Source organism: Nycticebus coucang, chromosome 16 (genome assembly GCF_027406575.1).
Source record: "Nycticebus coucang isolate mNycCou1 chromosome 16, mNycCou1.pri, whole genome shotgun sequence".
NCBI classification, from domain to species: domain Eukaryota; kingdom Metazoa; phylum Chordata; class Mammalia; order Primates; family Lorisidae; genus Nycticebus; species Nycticebus coucang.
Genome location: NC_069795.1, coordinates 11716518 through 11740208, shown reverse-complemented (window position 1 = coordinate 11740208; position 23691 = coordinate 11716518). Strand labels below are relative to the sequence as shown.

At 39.3% G+C, this 23691-nt stretch overlaps 1 protein-coding gene across 10 annotated transcripts in view; it reads left to right on the top strand.

The window, feature by feature from the left end:
* The window catches only part of ITSN1 (intersectin 1), a 235177-nt gene that overhangs the window by 57592 nt on the left and 153894 nt on the right, over positions 1–23691 (top strand). For 6 of the 10 annotated variants that reach the window (XM_053565715.1, XM_053565714.1, XM_053565706.1 and 3 more), the window contains 4 exons: positions 4281–4340; positions 6444–6536; positions 7522–7585; positions 21640–21800. In XM_053565715.1, coding sequence (XP_053421690.1) covers positions 4313–4340; positions 6444–6536; positions 7522–7585; positions 21640–21800 — 346 coding nt within the window. In that variant the 5' untranslated portion in view covers positions 4281–4312. Of the gene's footprint in view, positions 1–739; positions 804–2236; positions 2274–4280; positions 4341–6443; positions 6537–7521; positions 7586–11907; positions 11988–21639; positions 21801–23691 lie in introns of those variants that run through there. The other 4 variants (XM_053565711.1, XM_053565710.1, XM_053565713.1 and 1 more) reach the window with 4 other exon arrangements.

Here is a 23691-nt window from a genome sequence, read left to right as displayed (position 1 = left end):
TTGAGCCACAGGCGCTGCCCTAGCTGTGTAACTTTTTAAGAAACTGGATTTCTGGGACCCGGTGTGGTGGCTCACGCCTGTAATCCTAGCACTCTGGGAGGTGAGACCAGTCTGAGCAAGAGTGAGACCCTGTCTCTAAAAGTAGCCTAGTGTTGTGGTGGGCGCCTGTACTCCCAGCTTCTTAGGAGGCTGAGGCAAGAGGATCACTTGAGCCAGGAATTGGAGGTTGCTGTGAGCTATGACATCTTGGCATTCTACCAAGGGTGTCAAAGTGAGACTGTCTCCAAAACAAAACTGGATTTTCCAAAGTTCCCACAGGCAGTATGTGAGCACCTGGCCTGCTCACACGCTTTTTGTCTCTAGGTAGGGACATTCTTTTCATGTTAGCCATTCGAGTGGAAATGTAGTGGCATACCATTATGATTTTAGTTTGTATTTCCCTGATGATTAATGATGGTGAACATTGCTTCATGTACTTATAGCCCATTTCCAGAAGTTACTTTGTAAAGTGTCTGCTTATATTTCTTAGCCATTTCCTCACATAGTTGTCATACTTTTAGGTTGTAAGAGTTCTTTATAAATTGTGGATACAAGTTCTTTGTCTTATGTATATATTGCAAGCGCTTTCTCCCAGTCTCTGACTTGCTCTTTTAGTTGTTTTTTTTTTTTTTCTTTTTTTCTTTTAGTTTTCTTAATGATAACTTTTTGTTTGTTTCTCCCAGGCTAGAGTGCTCTGGTGTCATCATACCTCACTGCAACCTCATAATCCTGGGCTCAAGTGATCTCCTGCCTCAGACTCCCAAGTACATGCACCACCACACCCAGCTAATTTAAATTTTCTTTTTCTTATGGCAATGGGATGTCATTATGTTGCTCAGGGTAATCCTTTAGCTGTGGCCTCCCAGAGTGGTAGGACTGCAGGCATAAGCCACTGCACCCACCCAATGATATCTTTGAAGAGTTGCTTTTTTTTACTTTGATGAAGCCCATTTTACGTTATTTTTTTCTACATCATGCTTCTCTGTTTTTTTCAGTAATTGTCTAGCCCAAGGTCTCCCAAGAAGATACTCCCCAATTCTTTAAAATTTTTAACTAAAGCATATATGGGGCCGCGCCTGTGGCTCAGTGAATAGGGTGCCGGCCTCGGAAGCCGAACCCTGCCCTGGCCAAACTGCAACAAAAAATAGCCGGGCATTGTTGTGAGCGCCTGTAGACTCAGCTACTCAGGAGGCTGAGGCAAGAGAATCACCTATGCCCAAGAGCTGGAGGTTGCTGTGAGCTGTGATGCTACAGCACTCTACCAAGGGCGACAAAGTGAGACTCTGTCTCTAAAAAAATAAATAAATAAATAAAGCATATATGGTTTTATGTTTAGAACCCTGGTCCAGTTTGAATTAGTATTTGTGAATTATGTAAATTAAGATTCACTCTAATGTTTTTCCCTACCTACATATGCAGCTGATCTAGCATCATTTGTTGAAAAGATTTTTTCCCCCCTCTAGTGATTTCTGTTTGCAACTTTGCCAAAAATCAAAGGTGTCAGTCTGTTTCTAAACTCTTCTTTTCTGTTTCATTGATCTATCTTTAAAACAATACCAAAAGTTTTTGACTACTGTTGTTTTATCTTACTTAATTACTCCCCCCACCCCCCCACCCAGTGCCATGGCGCCATAGCTTATAGCAACCTCAAACTTTTGGGCTCAAGAGATCCTTTTAGCCTCTCAAGTAGCTGGGACTATAGGCTCCTGCTCCGATGCCTGGCTAGTAAGAAGAGAAATTGATAACTTTTTTTTTGCAACAAATAGTAAAGAATTAGTTGTGAACACAATGTATTTTCATCTTAGATAATATTATTTGTTTTACTATGCTATTAAAATTCAGAATTTGCCATTTTTGAAAAGCTCAATGAAAAGATGGTTATTTGTATGACATGTCAGTTTCAAAAGAATTTTATGATGATTGAGATAAAACACGTTGAAAGTTTTTAAAAAATTATCAAGCTTGCCTACATAATGATGATAAATAGTGGGGAAAGAACATCAGCTGCAGTTTCTGAGGGCAATTGGCTATGAGAAGTAGTCCACTTCAAAACTGGATTCCAGACTTCCAGTTAACTGGAAAAAAATAACAGTAGAGGAGACAATGACTAAAGAAATTAACTTTTTGCCAAATAGCAAGTGAATGGAGGAGTAGTGACTGAGTTCACAGAGGAAGTTACGCCCAAGTGCCAACAGAGGCTGATACACAGGAGCCACAAGTCCCCTGGCCCACAGGTATCTTGAGAGGCTTCCACGTGGTTGGAGGCTCTATCCATTTCCAAAGGCAGAAATCAGTGTTGCACCTCAAAATGGGAATTCTTTCAAAGTCTATGCTCAGATCTATCTTTTGGGTCATCCTGACTTAAACCTCCAGCAGATTGGTGACGACGTTAGTCCCCTTTCTTCTGGGGAGATGAAGGAGCACAGAACCTGTAGGTTCTCCAGACGAGAGCGTGAGGCACGGTCCTGAAAATGAAGGGATCATCAACGAGTGTGCACGCTGAAGTGTAGGACCCTCACCTCCTCCTCCCTTCTGCGCTCCACAAGCCAGCACCACAATGAGTTCCTTTCTCATCTCACCCAGGCTTTCTTTTGTCTCGGGCAAAACTGAACAGCTACAATGAAAAAAACCCTTGGCATCCTGAACATTTGGAGGTCTTCCACTGAGAAAGCAACTCACAGAGAAGCCCATCAGCCTGTCATTTTTTGGTGCCTCACTCTTAAATATGAAGGAGCACCCAGGGATCACTGAATATATAAGGAAAGCCTCACAAGTCAAAGAGAGACACCCAAACTAGTCCATGAGCCAACGAACAAAAAGGAGCTTAGAGGAATCCAAAGAGGCAAGAAACAGGAGAAAACTAAAATGTCAAAAAAAAAAAAAAAATCAGACGAAGTTGAGGCGTCCATTTAAAAAAAAAGGACAGAATACTAGGAATAAAGAGTTGAGAACAAGAAAGTACTTCCAGAAATTTAAAAACATGATAGTGGAAACATGGAAAAAATTCCAGGGACAGATTAGAAGATGAAATTGAAGTGTATTAGAGAAACAAACTATCTTATCTTTAAATCTAAATTTATGTAAAAATTTTAATCTGTATTTAGTATTCTGTTTAAATCATGTACATTTACTCATTTGTTAAAATTGAACATAAGGAAAAATACTAAATTTGGATTTTTTTTTTTTACGTTGAGGAAGAGGACTGACTTTGTTAACATTGGCTGTTCATGAATAAATAATACCTGATGGAGATTTTTGGAGCATTAGATTTGTGTTTTCTGTTCTGGGCAGATATTAGTGTAATATACATTGTTTATAGCCTTTTCCACAGTCTTTAAGTAGCAATTCATATGGTGTTTTTCATAGGGGGACACAGGCCATGAAATTAGCTGCCTGTCTCAAGTCTCAACGTGGTCACCAAATGAGTGATATTGCTCCAGTCACCTACCCTTTTTGATTCTCATTTTCTTTATCTGTAATATAGGATGGTAATAATAGTTACGTATCTCTTAGGGCCATGTGTATGGCATACTAGGTGTTCAGTGAAGAGAAGCAGTTATTATAACTACACCAAATAGATGCCCTTGATGTATTAGGAGATGATTAGGAGAAAGGTAAAGTTGTCTATACCATGGATTCACCCAACCAAAGATGGAAAATACTGTATCTGTACTAAGTACACAGGTCTTTTTCCTTGACATTATTCTCTAAACAATACATATAACAACTATTTTCATAGCATTTACATTGTACTAGGTATTATAAGTAATCTAGTATACAATTATGATGATTTGAAATATACGAGAATGTACCTAGTTGATAATGCAAATACTATATTATTATTTTAAATCAGGGACTTAAGCCTCCTCAGATTTTTATAGCTACGGAAGGTCCTAGAACCAATCCCCCAGAGTACCAGGGGACAACTGTATTTAAAACGTAACAGTTACAGTATTGATGGTGTAGTAAGGAGGCAGGCCGCAGCTAATCACTCAGCAAACTGGAGCTTCTTGTTGCTAGTCTTTCATCCGCATTCCTCAGTGCCCATCATTATATTTGGCACTAAAAACCATACAGGGAATGAATAAATCAATGAACCCCTTAATTGTAACTTTTCATTTGTAGAGCTGTACTCTAGCTCTAGTATTAGTTCTCTGATAATTAAAGATAGTATGCTAGTGTGTTGATAAGTATACAGGAGTGAAGTTTTCATAAACTTAAATGTTGCATTTCAATTGCAGGCATCAATTAGCAAGGTAAAAGTAACAGAACCATGGCTCAGTTTCCAACACCTTTTGGTGGTAAGTTTTCAGAAATTTCACCTTTTTAATGTACTTTGGGACCAGATTTTAAAAACTTGATAATATAGCAAATTGCAAATAAAAATGTAAAGGGAATGATATTATCAATTCTCATGTACTCCATTATATAGTTTCAGTATGAACTCATGGCCAACCCTGTTTCATCTAGATTCTTTTGAAGCATCTCCCAGTCATCTTATTATTTTATCCATAAATATTTTAGTATGTATATCTAAGAGATAACTCATTTAAAGATAACCACAGTACTATTATCAAACCTCTAAAACTTTTAGTATATCTAGTTCATGTTAAAATTCACTGATAGCCATGGGCGGTGCCTGTGGTTCAGTGAGTAGGGGGCCAGCCACATATACCTAGGGTGGCAGGTTCGAACCTGGCCCCTGCCAAACTGCAACAAAAAAATAGCCAGGCGTTGTGGCGGGTGCCTGTAGTCCCAGCTAATTGGGAGGCTGAGGCAAAAGAATCGCCTAAGCCCAGGAGTTGGAGGTTGCGGTGAGCTGTGATGCCACGGCACTCTACCAAGGGCAACAAAATGAGATTCTGTCTCTTAAGAAATTCACTGATAGTCTTTAGAAATTTTTTGTCACAGTTTGTTCAGATTGCATCAAAATGAGAGTTATACATTGCAATTCATTTCTATGTCTCCTAAGTCCTCTTAGGGTACCCTCCCCCATTTCCCTTATTTTCTTTGCAATTTTATTTGTTGAAATGACTGAGTCATTTATATTTTTTCAAAGCCCAGATTTTGAAGCATGCCATTATTTTGTTGGATTTTTTTTTTTATTTTTACTTTAGTTTATCTGTTTGAAACATCACTCTGTGTAAAATGTGTTCTTCAAGTAATTTTTCCTAACCTTACTAGACAATTGTTACTTACTTACTGGCCAAGTCAAGTATTTTTTAACAAACGAAAGCATAGCATATTTACTGATTATTCTCAGCAGTTGTGTAATCTAGTCGTCCTGAAGAGTGTTGGGAGGCACAAAGCACCCTCCTCTGATTGCATCTGTAAAGATCTCTAGGATCCAATGCAGAGATCTGCAGACTTTTAAAAATTGTTATTCTGGGGCGGCACCTGTGGCTCAGTGAGTAGGGTGCCGGCCCCATATACCGAGGGTGGCAAGTTCAAACCCAGCCCTGGCCAAACTGCAAAAAAAAAAAAAAAAATCGTTATTCTGTTTTTGTTTGGGGAGGTTTTTTTTGTTCCCCTCCTTTTAATTCCTAAATGAATTTGGGCTTTTGTTTTTTCTTTCCTTTCCTTTTACATTTGCAGCGACGAATTCTGACAAGGCAATGAAAATCCCTTCTAGAGGTTGCAGGACTTTAAGGCGTGTATGGGGGAGAGGGAGTCCCATTTGCCTCTAGCACCACTTTATCCCTATAGTAAATATTTCTGTATGTTTACTATGACTGAGGGTTTCCCATTATACCTGTTCATGTCATACAGAAGGGCAATGCAGTGTTGAGACATTTTTCTTTTGTGCTGAGCACATGCACATTTGGTGTGAAACACACGTATCGTGTGTTACCATCTTTTTGGAAGGTGTTTGAACATTTGAAAGCTTTTCATGTCTGTAATTTAGACTTATCTTAGTGAACTGGTTTGAGGAGACCTAGGACTAAAATAAGTAAAGTCTCAGTCTCCAGTGGACATTTGGTCAGTCTAAGAGCTGAAACTGACATGCAATCATGGAATCACACAGATTACTAATTGGAAGGCTCAGCTTCTTTCATAACTTTCATCTGTGGCATTTAAGGCACCTAAGAGTACACTTTTAAGTTTATGTTTTAGTCTTTTGCTTAAGTTTATGTAAGTAAATTATTAACTCATATGTCTTCATATAATCCTGCTACCTATAGGATTGTAGGGCAAGTTTCTGAAAGAGGAATTTGTTCCTTCCTCTCTGTCTTTTTTCACTCTTGTCTAATTTTATATACATAATTTCCAAGGAAAAACAGATGTTAATTTATCAAATGATGTATAACACATGTACAGAATCTTAAAGTGCTACAGAAATAGTGTATGAGACCACTTTGTTTTCCTTTTCTTGCTGAGTAATTTGTTTTTTCTTTGGATTATAGGCAGCCTGGATATCTGGGCCATAACTGTAGAGGAAAGAGCGAAGCATGATCAGCAGTTCCATAGTTTAAAGCCAATATCTGGATTTATTACTGGTAATTGGAGTCAGTATTTTTACATTTGTACTTATCAGTAGTGCATATATCTGTGGAAAATCTATTATGCAAAGTTCCGGTGGGTGCATATGACCATGGAAATACTTTACTGGTTTTGCCTTAACCTCGAGCCTGTATTTTTATAACTGGTCTTCATGAAATGTGGTCATAGCTTGTTTACAATCCGTAGTGCATGTCAGGCCACTTGTTTGGGGCATATGGTTGTTGGGAGTTGGTTAAGATTAAAGGACTACGCTCTTTAGGTAATGTAGGATTAGACAGTGACCCTTGAGCTAAATATTTGCTTAATTCTAGTCTTAAGCCTATTTGAGAAACTAGTTAGTAAATTAAAAGATTCTGAGCACTTTAAAAAAAGGATTGTTTGCATTGTTGTCTCCGTACAGTTCCCCGTTTGTACTTCACTCCTTAGGAATCCACTTTAAGAAAAATAACATATAGATTTCCTGGGGAACTATTTCTGCATGTGTTTGTGTCATAGTCCTCTTTAATTTACTAATTCTTCATCATTGAGGCGCTTCTTTTAAAATCATCGTTAATTATTCTCCATAAATATATCAGAAGCACCCAGAATTTAGAGTTTAAGTATGGGGCATGGCAATCACCTTTTGGGTTTTTTTTAAAGTTTTACAAAGGAGAGGTGTGGGTCATCAGTTTTCCGAGGAGTCCTGTAAATGTGCTGTGGCACATAGGTAGCTGTTAACATCTTAGTTAATAACATATTAATTCAGGTGGGCAGTCTATCCCAGCAAATGGAAGACACTTTTTGTGGTAAGTTTTAAAAGCATTCTAAAGTCAGGGCTGATGGATTCCTTTTAATAATGTTTATAGGCTTACCAGTTGACTTTTATCATATATTCAATCCAGTATTTATAGGGATACCAGCCTCTTTCTTAGTTCTGTAATTTTGCTCTAGGATTTCTGTCAGCTATTTTTTTTTCTGAAACTTCTTCCATTTAATTTACAGGTGATCAAGCTAGAAACTTTTTTTTTCAATCTGGGTTACCTCAACCTGTTTTAGCACAGATATGGTAAGTTGGAGTTTTATATAAGTAGAAAATAAAATAAAATATTAGCTAGTCCTATTTAGTGATATGATTTCTTATGTTATAGGAGAAGAATATATATCTCTTACCTGAAATACTCTATTACTTCTTACCGTAGAAATATTTTTGAAAACCGTCTTATTCTAATATGGAACTTTAAGAAAATAAAGTAGTGCCATTTTAATGATAGCACTCTGGCAAAAGTTGATTTTGAATTTTCAGTCGAGACATTTAAATGTTGATATTTTTCTCACCAGTTTGTCTTACTTTCATCCATATTGCCCATACTCATTTGAATGTTCACATTTCTTGCTTCATAATGGAATGGTGCTTTATCTTTCATTGCTTAAAGAAAAAAAGGCAGAGAATATATTTGAAAGTTACTACATAGTGAATACATAATAGATATTGTTGAAGTCTTTGTCAATAAGTGTCAATATTTTGAAGCCTCCAGAAGGAAAAGAGAGTAAACATGGGTGGCAAATGTAGTTTTGGATTCTAGGTTCATGACTTTAGGGGGTCATGGGGAATTCTGCTGTCCTATAAGAAGCCACATTTTCTCACAAAGTATGCCTAATACTTCATTCATTTCTCTGACTTTAACAGTGTTGTGGAGGCAGCTCACTATAATGGAAAGAGTATATGATTTGCAGTCATACACCTGAGTTTGAATTCCATCACCACTTTTTTTTTTTTTCTGGAGGGGATGGGGTCTCACTTTTTCATCCAGGCTGGATTGCAGTAGCCTTATCATAGCTCGGTATAGCTTCGAGTTCCTGGACTCAAGTGATCCTTCTGCCTCAGCCTCCCAAAGTACTGGGATGAGCACCAAGTTATAGGCATGAGCCACCATGTCCTGGCCCCTAGCACCACTTTCTATCTCTCTGATTTGGAAGAGAGATGTATATTTATCCTCTTAAACTTCAGTTCCCTAATCTGGAAGACTGGAATGCTTATAGTTTCGTTACAGATTTGACGAGAGGATTCACAGAATAACCATTTACATTAAGGACTTAGTATGGGACCTGGCACATAATAGACCCTCAAAACAAAACCCAAAGAAAGTAGCTGTAGCCACCTGCTACAATTATAACAAATTTTCCAGCTAATTACTTGTCTTCTAAAATGACCAACCTTTTTTATTTACAATTTTATGGAATTTAATAAAAGTCAAAATAGGTTCTCATTGCTTTTTATAAAACACAATTTTTTTTTTTTTTTTTTGAGACAGGGTCTCACTTTGTTGCCCTTGGTAGAGTGCTGTGGCATCATAGCTCACAGCAACCTCAAACTCTTGTGCTTTAGCAATTCTCTTGCTTCAGCCTCTGGAGTGGCTGGGTGCCTGCCACAACGCCTAGCTATTTTTAGAGATGGGGTCTTGCTCTTGCTCAGGCTGGTCTCGAACGCATGAGCTCAGGCAATCCACCTGCCTTGGCCTCCCAGAGTGCTAGGATTCAGGTATGAGCCCCATGCCCAGCCTCTGTAGAACACAAATTAAACCTTCCTCGATTGTATCATCATTATGAAAATCATTGACTGTGTTCTGAAATAGCAAAACTTCCATGGGATGGATATATATATATATATTTATATGCATGTTTGTGTGTGTGTATGGTTGGATATATTTGAATTGAGATCACATGATATCAGATTCCTGTGCTTTTTTGGGTGTCTGCTTTATTTTTTTTTTCCTGGTTGTCAGCATATTGGCTACCAGACTGTCTCTTTCAACTAGTGAGCTTGCTCCTATGAAGCCATTCTAGTTCTGAGAACTGTAACTTCTGAGAGCTTGACAAATCAGATAACCAGGTGGTATGGGAATTACTTTTAAAATAAATAGGCAGTGCCCGTGGCTCAGTGGAGTAGGGTGCCGGCCCCATATGCCGGAGGTGGTGGGTTCAAACCCAGCCCCGGACAAAAGCTGCAAAAAAAAAATAATAAAATAAATAAAGTAATAGGCTTGGAGACAGAAAGAGCATGTGAGGGAGAAATCACACACATGTCAGCACAGGAGCACTGTTGCGAGAGACTGGTGCGCCTGTTTTAAATTTAACAAGGTTCTATTCTTTTGTGCTGATTGTGCGGTACACCATCATCCAGACCTCTCATAAGAATCTTCTTTTCCAGACTTAACTTCTTCCACTGAATTGCGCTTCCAAATTGTATTCCCAATTTTTGAAGTTTCATGTAGGAAGCAGTCTTATGATGACTGTTCTGCTGCAATAAAACCTCACTCCACATTTATTAATTCAACCTTGAAAAAACATTTATCAGATGTCTACCATGGGGCAGTGACTTTCAGTGGAAAAAATAGAAAAAATCTGTGCTTTCATTGACATCACAATCCTTTGGAAAGAGGTAGTTGATAACAGCATCAAAATTGTCATGCTAATAAATATTATAGGGAAAATTAAAATATTATCTAATGAATTTTACTTTTTCTCCAAGATAGTTTCCCAAACTTTTTACCTAAGTGGCCCAAAGCCATTCTTACTAATTTGTTATTTTTATCATGAAAATTTTTGTTAACATTAAACATGGTGATTTGGCAGTCTTAGGTTGAATCAGAAATTTTCTTTGTCTTGAATTTTTTCTAATATTTTACTAAGTAAACTTGTAATTGCATGTTTCACTTTTATTAAGAATTGCTATTAGGAAAAAACAATCCAGGCATCATGTTCATGCCTATAATCCTAGACCTCTGGGAGGCTGAGGCACATAGATTGCCTAAGCTCAGGAGTTTGAACAAGAGTCAGACCTTGTCTCTACTGAAAATAGAAAAACTAGCTGGGTATTGTGGTCTGCACTTGTAGTTCCAGCTACTTGGGAGGCTGAGGCAACAGCATCACTTGAGCCCAGGAGTGTGGGGTTGCCGTGAGCTATGACACCACAGCACTCCACCCAGCATGACAGAGGAAGAGACTCTGCCTCAAATAAATAAATAATTTTAAAAATCCCATAATCATCTTTTCCCAAAAAAAATATCTTCTAAAGGTCATTCCAAATTCCATTAACCACAGATGTTCTGCTCAGGTGATAAAATAATTTAGTATAAACTATGAGCAAGGTCTGTCTTTCAGCCTGGCTCATCTACTAGTTCACTTAGTAACCCTGGGGAATACTTGGCCTCTTCAAGCTCGGTTAAAAATTACAAGTAGTAAAACTAATCTAACTAATCAGTTTCCTCTTCTCTCTCATACTAAACTTGTGTTTTTATGTGGTTATTTTGGTAAGTTATAAAAGTAAACAGAAAAACGGCACCCTGGATTCATGATCCCCTTTCTCTCATCCCTCTTTCCTGCATCTTTACCATCTCAATGCCATGAACTGAGATGCTCAGCTGCCCAGACCAACACCTGGGAGGCATGCTTGATTCCTGCCTTTTCTTTGCCCTGCACATCTGATCCATCAGCATATAAGCTGACTGCATTTACTGACTTTATCCCCAATCTAATGACTTCTTTCTGTCTCCACCATCCCCATTCTAACCTGCCATTTTGCCTGGTCTCAATATTTAAGCATCTGAACTGGAATCTCTCTTTCACACTTGCCCCTTTAGATTCCATTCTCCAAATAGCATCTGGAATAATCTTTTTAATCCATTTAAAACTCTCTTTTTTTTAGGGACAGAATCTTACTTTGTCGCCCTCGGTAGAGTGCCATGGCATCATAGCTCACAGCAACCTCCAGCTCTTGGGTTTAGGAGATTCTCTTGCCTCAGCCTCCCGAGTAGGTGGGACTATGGGCACCCGCCACAACCCCCGGCTATTTTCTTTTTTTGTTGTTGTTATTGCAGTTTGGCTGGGGCCAGGTTTGAACCTGCCACCCGTGGTATACGGGGCTGGCACCCTACTCACTGAGCCACAGGCACTGCCCCCATTTAAAACTCTGAATTGAGAGGGTGGCGCCTGTGGCTCAAAGGAGCAGGGCGCTGGCTCCGTATACCAGAGGTGGTGGGTTCAAACCCAGCCTTGGCCAAAAAAAAAAAGCAACAACTCTGAATTGAGAATAAAATCCTAAATCATCACCACACCTTACAAATCCAGTATGATCTGGCTCTTGCTTTTTTCCCTTCCCACCATTTTGCGTTACTCTGCTCTTCATTTTTGTTTTGTTTTGTTTTTGTTTTGAGATAAGGTCTTACCCTGACTTCCTGGCTAACATGCATGGGCATCAACTCTGCTCACTGCAACCTCAAACTCCTGGGCTTAAGCAATCCTCCTGCCTCAGTGTCCTGAGTAGCTGGGACTACAAGTGTGTACCACCATGCTGGCTAATTTTTGTTTGTTTGTTTTTGTTTTTTGTAGAGATGAGGTCTCTGCTCTTGCTCAGGCTGGTCATCTGATTTTAAGGGATCCTCCTGCCTCCCCAAGGAATAGGATTACAGGTGTGAGCTCCTGGCCTCTAACTCAATTTCTGCATTCCAGCTACAATGACTTTTTTTTTTTTTGGTAGAGACCGAGTCTTACTTTATTGCCCTCGGTAGAGTACTGTGGCATCACACAGCTCACAGCAACCTCCAACTCCTGGGCTTAGGAGATTCTCTTGCCTCAGCCTCCTGAGTAACTGGGACTACAGGCGCCCGCCACAACGCCCAGCTATTTTTTTGGTTGTTGTTGCAGTTCAGCCAGGGCCAGGTTTGAACCCTCCACCTTCAGTATATGGGGCTGGCGCCCTACCCACAGAGCCGCAGGCGTTGCCCCATTTTTTATTTTTTTAATCATAGGCCTCTTTGGGAGCTTTCTGTTCTTTAAACGGCCCAGGTTCCTTCTTGCATCACGGTCGGTGCAGTTTGTCTTCCCACGTACTGTAGTACAGTGCTGGATCCTCACCCAGCTGGTTCATTACCTTGCAGGTGTCACTTCATGTGTCACCTTCCCAGAGCGATGTTCCCTAATCAACTAGCCTAAAGTGGTTACCTCTGCCCACCTGTCTTCTCTTTCTCATTACTATGATAACACTTATCACCATGTAGAATGATGTGGTTTGTTCTCTTGTTTAGTGTCTATAAACTCTGGGAGGGCAGGAACCTTGCCTGTCTTTTTCACAATTCTAATTCCAATTCTTATGTAGGGCCAACCTTTGTAGGTGTCCTCTCCCCCATTTCCCAAATAATTGTTTTTTTGTATAAATGAAAGAGTAGACTGGATGAATCTACACGTTGCTTGGGTTTACTTCCAGCCTTGAGGGTTGTAAGTGGAAAGTGAGCATCCTGCACCAAGCCTTAGTGGATGAGGTGGCCTCCAAAAGAAATCTGCAAGTATCTGCCCTGGTGCAGTAATTGGCCAAGAGGAGCCTCTCTCTTCCGGTAATCCTGTATTCTACACAAAGTAATTTTAGAATTGCTACATTTATGTCCACTACAAACCACAAACCTGTTAAATAGAGTTTAAGATTACTTTGTAGTTCTTTTTGTTTTTAAACTGTGGACATATATGTTAAAAAGTTATTTGGATTAATCTTTTTCTCCTCCCACGTGGATATTATTTATTTAGAATACTATTAGGTTTGTTTTCATTTTTAATTCGTTTAAGTTTCCCCCTTCATCTTTGTGTACTTAATTTTAGTTTTTGAATATGCAACACATTAATAAGATTTTAAAAACCAGGAGTATACAAGCAGGTATACTCAGACAAGGTCACTCTCTCTCCTATACCTATTCCTATCTATTTTATTAGTTTCCTGTTATCCTTCATTTGTTTATTTTTGTGGAAAAAAGCAGGAATATGATGTATAATGTGCATGTATTCATATTTACATTACTTCCTCTTCCTCCTTATGTTAAGGAACTTCTTATAAATGTTCTTTTGTTTCCTTTTTTTTTTTTTTCCATTTACTAACATATGGATAAATGATATCCTGGAAATCACACATATCATTTCATAGAGATCTTTCCCATTTTTATGATTACATAATACTCATTGTGGAGGGTATACCATAATTTATTCAGCTAATCTCCTGTGTGCATGTATTTAAGGTTATTTCCAATATTTTGCAATTAGAAATAAGACAAGAATGAATGAGCTTTTAGACATGGGGTTTTTGTATTGGAGGTGTGTCTTCAGTGTAAATTCCTAGGTGTACAATTACTGGTTCAAAGAGTAAATACATGCAGGCAATTGCACTCATGAATGAAGGTAATATGTTAATGCACCTTTTCCAGCTTACATAGAAATTCATCTTAAGAACAAACCTATAGAGCTATCTCATTTATAACCCGGGGACTACTTGTACTTAGTTGTCCTTCATTTGCTGCACTTTTCCTACCACCAGTGCATAAGAGTGATACGTGGGGCCAGGTGCAGGTGGCTTACACCTATAATCTTAGCACTCTGGGAGGCTGAGGCAGGGGGATCACTTGAGCTCAGGAGTTTGAGACCAGCCTGAGCAAGAGCGAGACCCCATCTCTAAAAATAGAAGGGAATTGGTAGCTATTTTGGTGGGCAGCTGTAGCCCCAGCTACTTGGGAGACTGAGGCAAGAGGATCACTTGAGCTCAAGAGTTTGAGGTTGCTGTGAGCTGTGACACCACCATAGCACTCTACCCAGGGCAACAGAGTAAGACTCTGTCCCCCCAAAAGAAAAAAGAATGATAAATAATTTATTTCTACAGATTATACAGAAAGCTTGCCTTTTCTTTGTATCTAGTATATCTCTGTTCCCTTTCTCAATTCAACCCTGTGTGTGGTTATGTATAGATTTTATTATAAGGTTTAACATTGTGTTTAAAAAGAGTTTTTCAAGAGTCATGGACAGTAATTATTTGACTTAATGTTTTTAGTGTATTTTTTACTTTGGAAGTTATGTGAGTTTAATTTCAGTATTGTTAGACTTACTGTGAGTCTTTTGGGGGTGATTATTAGAAACAGATAAACTGGGGAAATAATTATGAATTGGAAATGGAATGGATGGCAGAGGCAAAGCAGATTTTTGCACAGAAGCTTTTTGAAACTGAATACCATCTCTCATGTATTGGGGGCAAGGGGTATTGAGCTTTTTAGGAGCAACTACTATATTTCCGTAAATTCCCTGTGAATTTTCATTACTTGGGTAGCCCCTCAATATTGTTTTGTTAATTGAAAACTTTTTTTTTTTTTTTGAGACAGAATCTCAAGCTGTCTCCCTGGGCAGAGTGCCATGGCATCACAGCTCACAGCAAACTCCAACTCCTGGGCTTAAGCAATTCTCTTGCCTCAGTCTCCCAAGTATCTGGGACTTACAGGCGCCCGCCACAACGCCCAGCTATTTTTTGGTTGTAGTTGTCATTGTTGTTTGGCAGGCCCAGGCTGAATACGAACCCAGCAGCTCTGGTGTATGTGGCTAGTACCTTAGGCGCCGAGCCAAAATGAAATTCTTTTTTTGTTGTTGTTACGGTTATTGTAGTTTTTGGCTGGGGCTGGGTTTGGACCCACCACCTCCAGTAAATGGGGCCAGTGCCCTACTCCTTGAACCACAGACGCCGCCTGAAAACTTTTTTATTTTTTAATTGAGAACCACAAAGTTCTCAACCCGATGTTGGGATTGTGGTGACTGGTTTCAAATTAAGCCCTTGGGACCTAATGATTACATATTTCTTCTCATCACTTATGGAAGCACTTGCGTAAGAAAGTTTTTTTTTTTTTTTTTTTTTTTTTGTAGAGACAGAGTCTCACTGTACCACCCTCCGGTAGAGTGCCGTGGCGTCACACGGCTCACAGCAACCTCTAACTCTTGGGCTTCCGCAATTCTCTTGCCTCAGCCTCCGGAGCAGCTGGGACTACAGGCGCCCGCCACAACGCCCAGCTAAGAAAGTTTTTTTAAACAGTCAATTCTAATTAAGCTATTACTACCCTGTTACCCAGAAAATAAGACAGTGTCTTATTTTAAGGTGTGCTCCCGAACATACGCTAGGTCTTATTTTCAGGGGATGTCTTATCTTTCCTGTAAGTAGGTCTTATTTTTGGAGGATGTCTTATTTTGGGGAAAACAGGGTATAAAGTCTCTTCTCCCCTAACCCACTCATAATTTCACATTGGATATTACCATTTTTTACTAGAAAACGTGTTTGGGAGCAGTGTAATGGGAGATAGGGAGTTGGAATCTGCTGATTGGTTGATTTTTTTTTTTTTTTTTTTTTTTTTCAATTTCAGATTAGTATGAGGGTACAAATGTTTAGGTTACATTGCTTTCAATTCTAAGGTAAAGTTCAAGTTGTTGTTGAGCCCTTCACCCAGGAGAGCATGCTAAACACCCATACATTGTGCATTTTAGGTGAAATCCCCCCCAATCACCCTCCGTCCTCCCCCCTTTCCTCTCCCTTCCCCCTCCCTAGACTATATTTGTGTTTTTTTCTTTTGCGTGCATGTGTAGTTGTTTATATATTGGCTTCATATTAGTAGTGAGTATATTGGATACTTTTTCCTTTCTTGAGATACTTTACTTAGAAGAATGTGTTTCAGCTCCATCCGGGTAAACACAAAAGATGTAGTCGCCATCTTTTCCTGTGGCTGAATAGTACTCCATGGTGTATGTACATATACCACAGTTTGTTAATCCATTCATGGGTTGGTGGACACTTGGGTTGATTCTATGTCTTGGCAATCATGAATTCAGCTACACTAACATTCTGGTGCAGATGTCCTAGTGGTAAAATGATTTTTTTTCTTCTCGGTGTATACCTAGTAATGGGATTGCAGGATCAAATGGAAGGTTAACTTTTAGTTCTTTTTAACAGTCTCCATACTTCTTTCCATAGCAGTTATATTAGTTTGCAGTCCCACCAGCAGTGCAAAAATGTTCCCTTCTCTCCACATCCATGCCATCATCTGCAGATTTGGGACTTTGTGGTGTTGATTTTAGTGTGCACACTGAGGCTGATGACAGGGAATTTATTTCTCTTGAAAACCATTTGCTGCGGGCGGCGCCTGTGGCTCAAGGAGTAGGGCACCGGTCCCATATGCTGGAGGTGGCGGGTTCAAACCCAGCCCCGGCCAAAAATCACAAAAAAAAAAAAAAAAAAGAAAAGAAAAGAAAACCATTTGCTGACTTTCTTTTTCTTTCTTTTTTTTTTTTTTTTGTGATTTTTGGCTGGGGCTGGGTTTGAAGCTGCCACCTCCGGCATATGGGATCGGCGCCCTACTCCTTGAGCCACAGGCGCCGCCCTGACTTTCTTTTTCATTCTCAGCAAAAGTAGGTGAAGTTACCACTTCCATTTTATTTACTTAATTTCCTTTATAACAACTGAAAGTTATTACAAAAATAAAGCAACCAGAGACCATTCAGTTACAATCTAGATGCAAAAAAATCAAAATAAAATCCTAACAAATAGAATTCTACAATATATAAAGAGTTATAATAATATACTATTTCCAACTTGAGTTTATGCCAGAGAGGGCAAGATTGGTTCCAAATCAAGTTCTGCCAACATTTATCTTTATTTTGGCAAATAAAAAACAAGAAAACTTGTGATCACATAAACAACTTTGGATTAGGCATTTGATAAAAAATTCAGTAACTGCTTCTCTTAAGTAAAAAGGGAACTACTTTTAAATATGTTAGAGCACTTTCTTTTTATTTTTTGAGACAGAGCCTCAAGCTGTCGCTCTGGGTAGAGTGCTGTAGCATCACAGCTCACAGTAACCTCCAGCTCCTGGGCTCAAGTGATTCTCCTGCCTCCGCCTCCCAAGTAGCTGGGACTACAGGCGCCCGCCACAACGCCCGGGTATTTTTTGGTTGCAGCCGTCATTGTTGTTTGGCGGGTCTGGGCTGTATTTGAACCTGCCAGTTCAGGTATATATGGCTGGTGCCTTAGCCGCTTGTGCCATAGGCACCGAGCCATGTTAGAGCACTTTCTAAAAATCAGACCAAGTATCATTCTAAACATTGAAATACTAAATCCATTTCATTTAAACTCAGAACTGAACAGGAAAGCATTCAGTAATGTCTTATTTATTTATTTTTTTCCTGACTGCTAGACTATGTGGGATCAGTAATGTTGAGAGGCCATAAGACCAATGAAAATGAGGATTGGCATAGACAAGGCATGGTGGCTCCCACCTGTAATCCTAGCACTCTGCAGGGCCGTGGTAGAAAGATCCCTTAGAGTTCAGGAGTTGGAAACCAGCCTGAGCAAGAAAGAAACCTCATCTCTACTCAAAACTGAAAAATTAGCCAGGTGTTGTGCTTACAGTCTCAGCTACTTGGAGGGCTGACGGAGAAGGATCACTTGAACCCTGGAGTTTAAGGTTGTGTGATGGTCAGCTGACTAGCTTGGGGAATAGAGTGAGACTCTGTTATAAATTAAAAAAAAAAGAAAAAATGGGCAGCACCTGTGGCTCAGTCGGTAGGGTGCCGGGCTCATATACCAAGGGTAGTGGGTTCAAACCCTGCCCCTGTCGAACTGCAACAAAAAAATAGCCGAGCGTTGTGGCTGGCGCCTGTAGTCCCAGCTACTCGGGAGGCTGAGGCAAGAGAATCGCTTAAGCCCAGGAGTTGGAGGTTGCTGTGAGCTGTGTGATGCCATAGCACTCTACCGAGGGCCATAAAGTGAAACTCTATCTCTACAAACAAAAATAAATAAATAAAAATTGGTATAAATATTGGAAAAGAAGGATAATGCTATTTTTTTTGCCAGTTATGTGATTGTATACTTACTAAAACCAAGAGATTTTAGTTTCGAAAAACTAATATGTTGAAATTTGTTAACTTTTATGGTATTTATGGTAAATATGGGATAAATAAATTTTTAGAAATCATTTCTATGCTTAAAGTAAGCACCTAAAAATGCTAATGGGGGAATTTTTTTTTTTTTTTTTTGAGATGGAGTCTCAAGCTGTTGCCCTGGGTAGAATGCCATGGTGTCCCAGCTCACAGCAACCTCAAACTCTTGGGTTTAAGCAAGTCTCTTGCCTCAGCCTCCCAAGTAGTTGGGGCTACAGGTGCCCACCACAACACCTGGCCATTTTTTTTTTTTTTTTTTGGTTGTAGTCATTGTTTGACAGGCCCAGGCTAGATTCAAACCCACCAGCTCCAATGTATATAGCTGGCACACTAGCTGCTGAGCTACCGATGCCGAGCCAGGGTGAGGGGTAATGTTTCATATAATGTTATAGCAAAACTGATATTTAATTTTGTATAATGTATTTAATATTATATAAATAGCATATTATATGAAAAACATGATATAATTTTATTAAAGCAAATGTTAATTTGTAGAACTGAACAAATCGAAAGATACCATTTTCTTCGGTGGGAAGACTATCACAAATATACCAGTTCTCTCCGAAAATTATTGTATAAAGCTAATACAGTTTTTGGATCCCAGTAAGGTTGTTTGTAGAATAGATAAAATGTTGTTAAAGTTTAAGAGAAAAAATAAATATCCATGAATAGCCAAGAAAAGATTTTTTAAAAAACCTTGGCAGACAGCAGAATGTACCTGTGAGTCAGCACGAGCACATTACTGTCATACTGACCTGGGGACTGTTCAGTCAGAATAGATAATCCAGAACAGATCTCACTTAATATGAACACTTAAAATGTGACAAAAATGGGTTTTAGTTCGTACAAAGAGTACAGATTAATTTGGAAATGTTGCTGGGAAAGTGAGAGATCCATGAAGTAATGATTGGACCTTGGGATGACATATCCACCCCTGACGCACAGTCACAGGTGGTTTAAAGACTGAAATGTAATAAAATAATAACAATTGTAGAAAAGGGAGAACTAAAACCCTGCAAACTATATAATAAAAGTGTGGTGACTCATGCCTATAGTCAGAGCACTTGTAGAGCCTGGGGGTGTGGTGGGGTAAGATTGCCTGTGGCCCGGAGTTTGAGGCCGTAGTCCGTTGTGGTGTTGCCCACTGCACTGCAGCCTGGGCAGCAGAACCAGAATCTGTGTTAGGAGCGGGGAAGGGAGGGAACAAGACAGGAAGGAAATAAAAATATTTTATATATAAATATGTAGAATTTCTATACAGTAAATATGTACAAAAATAACAAATAGTGAATTTTTGAAGGTCTTAGAATTATCCACAGATAAACCTTTTTTTTTTTTTTGAGACAGAATCTTACTTTGTCCACCCTTAATAGAGAGCTATGACGTCACAGCTCACAGCAACCTCAAACTCTTGGGCTTAAGCAATTCTTTTGCCTCAGCCTCCCAGGTAGCTGGGACTGCAGGTGCCTGCCGCAGTGCCCAGCTATTTTTTTTTTTTTTTTTTAGAGGCAGGTCTCACTCTTGCTTAGGCTGGTCTTGAACTCCTGAGCTCAAGCAATCCACCTGCCTCAGTCTCCCAAGTGGTGGGATTACAGGCTTTAGCCACCGTGCCCTACAGATAAACTATTAACATATTATACACAGTGAGTTTATAAACTGACAAGAAAAATACATGCAAGCCATCAGAAAACTTGGCAAAGAATATGTATAAGTGCTTCGTACAAGTACAAAGCCAAATGATCGTAAAACACAGGAAAAGCACTACTTACTAGTACTGAGAGAAATTCTGACACCGCTGCTGTGTTTTGCTCAAGGGGTCCTGAGTACAAGAAGAGCCAGGATCCCCCATCTAAGGCAGAAAGTGGGTTCCTACAGCATGGGACCCTTGTTTCCTATTTTCTGATCTTTTCTAAAATAGTTGCGGTTTTACAATTTGTAACACAGATTTTAATCCTTATTGTATGCCATTCTTTTTGTTCTGTTACATGTCTTATTTCTTTAACTTCAGCTATGTAAGATTTTTTTTTTTATTTTTTATTTTTTTGTAGAGACAGAGTCTCACTTTATGGCCCTCGGTAGAGTGCTGTGGCCTCACACGGCTCACAGCAACCTCCAACTCCGGGGCTTAAGCAATTCTCTTGCCTCAGCCTCCCCAGTAGCTGGGACTACAGGCGCCCTCCACAACGCCCGGCTATTTTTTGGTTACAGTTTGGCCGGGGCCGGGTTTGAACCTGCCACACTCGGTATATGGGGCCGGCACCCTACGGACTGAGCCACAGGCGCCGCCCAGATTATTTTTTATATAACTTTTTTTTTTTTTTTAGTAGACACTATCTGGATTTGTATCAGTTTGCTAATCATGGCATTTTAATTGAATGAGCTGGTCTTTAATCCATTTTAATTGAAGGAGCTGGTTTATAATCCATTTTTATAAGATTGGTTTAAAATATAAATATTCATGGTTTTAATATCTGGATTAAAAAAGAAATGAAGAGGTTAAGTCATGAATATGCACAGTTTTGGGTTGTATAATTTGGTTTCTTATTGCAAGGACAAAATTTCCTCCTTTTGCTTACTCTTGAGAGAAAATAACTTTGCATTGAAGCTCATAAGCTGCGCTTGGATCATGTGTGATAAAGTACAGTTTTCAAACAGCAAGCACATTTGTAAGCTCATTACAGAGTTGTTGAGTTATATAGGAGGGCAGCATTCTACAGAAAATTTAAGTTTTACGAGCTTTACAAGTATAGTTTTTTTGCAAGTATAGTATTAATAGCATTATTGTACAATATAGCATAGGATAGTATGTCATACCTAGTCATATTCCCATGTTGAGGTTTGTAGAACTCCACAGAGGAGTTGATGCAATCTAACCAAGAATCTCTAGCCATGACACTCTGTTTCTAAATCCTTTTTCTCAAATAGCTTTATTGTGACATAAATCACATAATAAGATGAACTCATTTTAATGTAGCTAATTCATTGGGTGGTAGTTTATTGACAGAGTTGTACAGACATCACCACTATCTAATTTTATAACATTTTCATACCTCCGAAAGGAAATCTCTTTTTATGTCTGAAGTATAAATCATCACAATGTGGCTGAAAATTCCCTGATGTAGCATATAAGTAAAAGTAGTAGAGTGAAAACTATTTTCTGTTTATATAAGACTTGGCAGTATTTACAAGTTATTCCCTGTAGCTTGGTAAACAATTTTGTTTTGTGTTATTCTCCCTGGGGGTAAAAGAGGTAATTATTTTGTCTTTGTCAGTGGGGCAAGGGGCTTCAGAAAGGTTCTTTTATGGTCACAGTTGTTCTGAGTTCATGCTTTTGGTTTGCAGGGCACTAGCTGACATGAATAATGATGGAAGAATGGATCAAGTGGAGTTTTCCATAGCTATGAAACTTATCAAACTGAAGCTGCAAGGATATCAGCTCCCCTCCACACTTCCCCCTGTTATGAAACAGCAACCAGTTGCTATTTCTAGTGCACCAGCATTTGGTAAGTCTGAAAATGAATTAGTTCCTATATTCATTGTATATTTGAAAAATGTTTCCTTTTTATTTTATTTTATTTTTTTTTTTTTGGTTTTTTGGCCCGGGCTAGATTTGAACCCGCCACCTCCGGCATATGGGACCGGCGCCCTACTCCTTGAGCTACAGGCACCACCCGAAAAATGTTTCCTTTTTTGTTTTTTTAGACAAAGTCTTAGTGTTGCCCAGGCTGGCGTGTTGTGGCATCAGCTTAGCTCATAGCAATCTCAAACTCCTGAGTTTAGGTGATTCTCCTGCCTCAGTGTCCTGAGTAGCTGGGAGTACAGATGCCTTCTATAACACCTGGCTAATTTTTCTATTTTTAGCAGAGACGGGGGTCCTGCTCTTGGTCAGGCTGGTCTTGAACTCCTAAGCTCAAGTGATCCTCCCAACTCAGCCTTCTAGGGTGCTAGGAAGGTATGAGCCACTAGGCTGGGCCAAAATGTTTCCCTTTTTCCTTTCATGGTTTATAGCATGAAATTCTAGCAGGTAATTCTGTCCAAAAGATGATGGCCCTCTGCAGGCAGGTAGTGCTGAGGAGAAGGAGCATGTTCTTCAGGCTGGGAAAGAAATCAGCGAGTGCAAGGGTGGCAGGTGTTGCTTGGGAACAGCTTGGTAATCTGCTGCGTAATCTGCCCTTTTTCTTCTTCTTTTTTTTTTTTTGCTCTTCACATTGATCCTTCATGTTGTCACATAATTTCCTTTTGATTTTCTGTTTCCATATTGCCTTTATTTCTTCTCATGCATAAACAAGTTTTTTTTAGGTATGGTATCTAGAAATTTTTTTTTTAAGCACAATATTGGGTCAGATAGCCACATTAAATTTTTTTCTTCGAACAAAATGGAATGGAAAATAAAAATATTTGTAATCCGATTAAAAACATAATTTCATTAAAAGTTATCTTTCTGCCAGGTATTTTTCTCAAAATTTAATTGGTAATTAGTTGACTGAGGTCATCAACAGTTCTGATTTCTTCTCTGTTCTCAGCCTAGACTTTAATTATTTAGGTTGATTTGAAGATTGTAGTAATCAGATCTAACATCTGATTCGTGGGGAGCTTCTTTCACGGTTTAAAACAAAACACAAAACCTGTGACTAGAGTTTCTTTCCCTTTCTTCATCAGATATATCTGATGATAGATAATAACGTGAATTAGATTTGGCTGGGCACGGTGGCTCACACTTGTAATCCTAGGATTACTCTGGAAGGCCGAGGAGGGGGTACTGACTGAGCTCACGAGTTCAAGACCAGCTGGAGCTGGAGTGAAACCCCCATCTCTAAAAATAGTCAGGCAGGGCGGCACCTGTGGCTCAAGGAGTAGGGCACCGGCCCCATATACCAGAGGTGGCAGGTTCAAACCTGGCCCAGGCCAAAAACTGCAAAAAAGTAAAAAAATAAAATAAAAATAGTCAGGCATTATGGCAGGTGCCTAGTCCCAGCTACTCAGGAGGCTGAGGCAAGAGAATCATCTGAGCCCAAGAGTTTGAGGTTGCTGTGAGCTATGATGCCATGGCACTCTACCAAGGGCGACACAGTGAGACATTCTATCTCAAAAATGAATGAATAAAATAAAATGAAGTAGATTTGAGAGAGGGCAGTCAGCAGTAATTCAGGTTGTCTCTGATACAATTAGTGATAAGATAAATGAGTACTCTGATTTTACTTATTAGATCTCTGATTAAAAGCAAACAACATATTGGCTTTCTTTTGGTGGGGTTTAGTTTTCTAAGAGGAAAGATACAGGTTTGGTGAAGAATTTCAGACAAATAGGACCAACCAAGATAATAAAGGGAACTCATATATGAGCAAAGGCTAGGAAGACCAGAAGTGAGGAGTGTAGTAGTTCTGTGTGACCTAA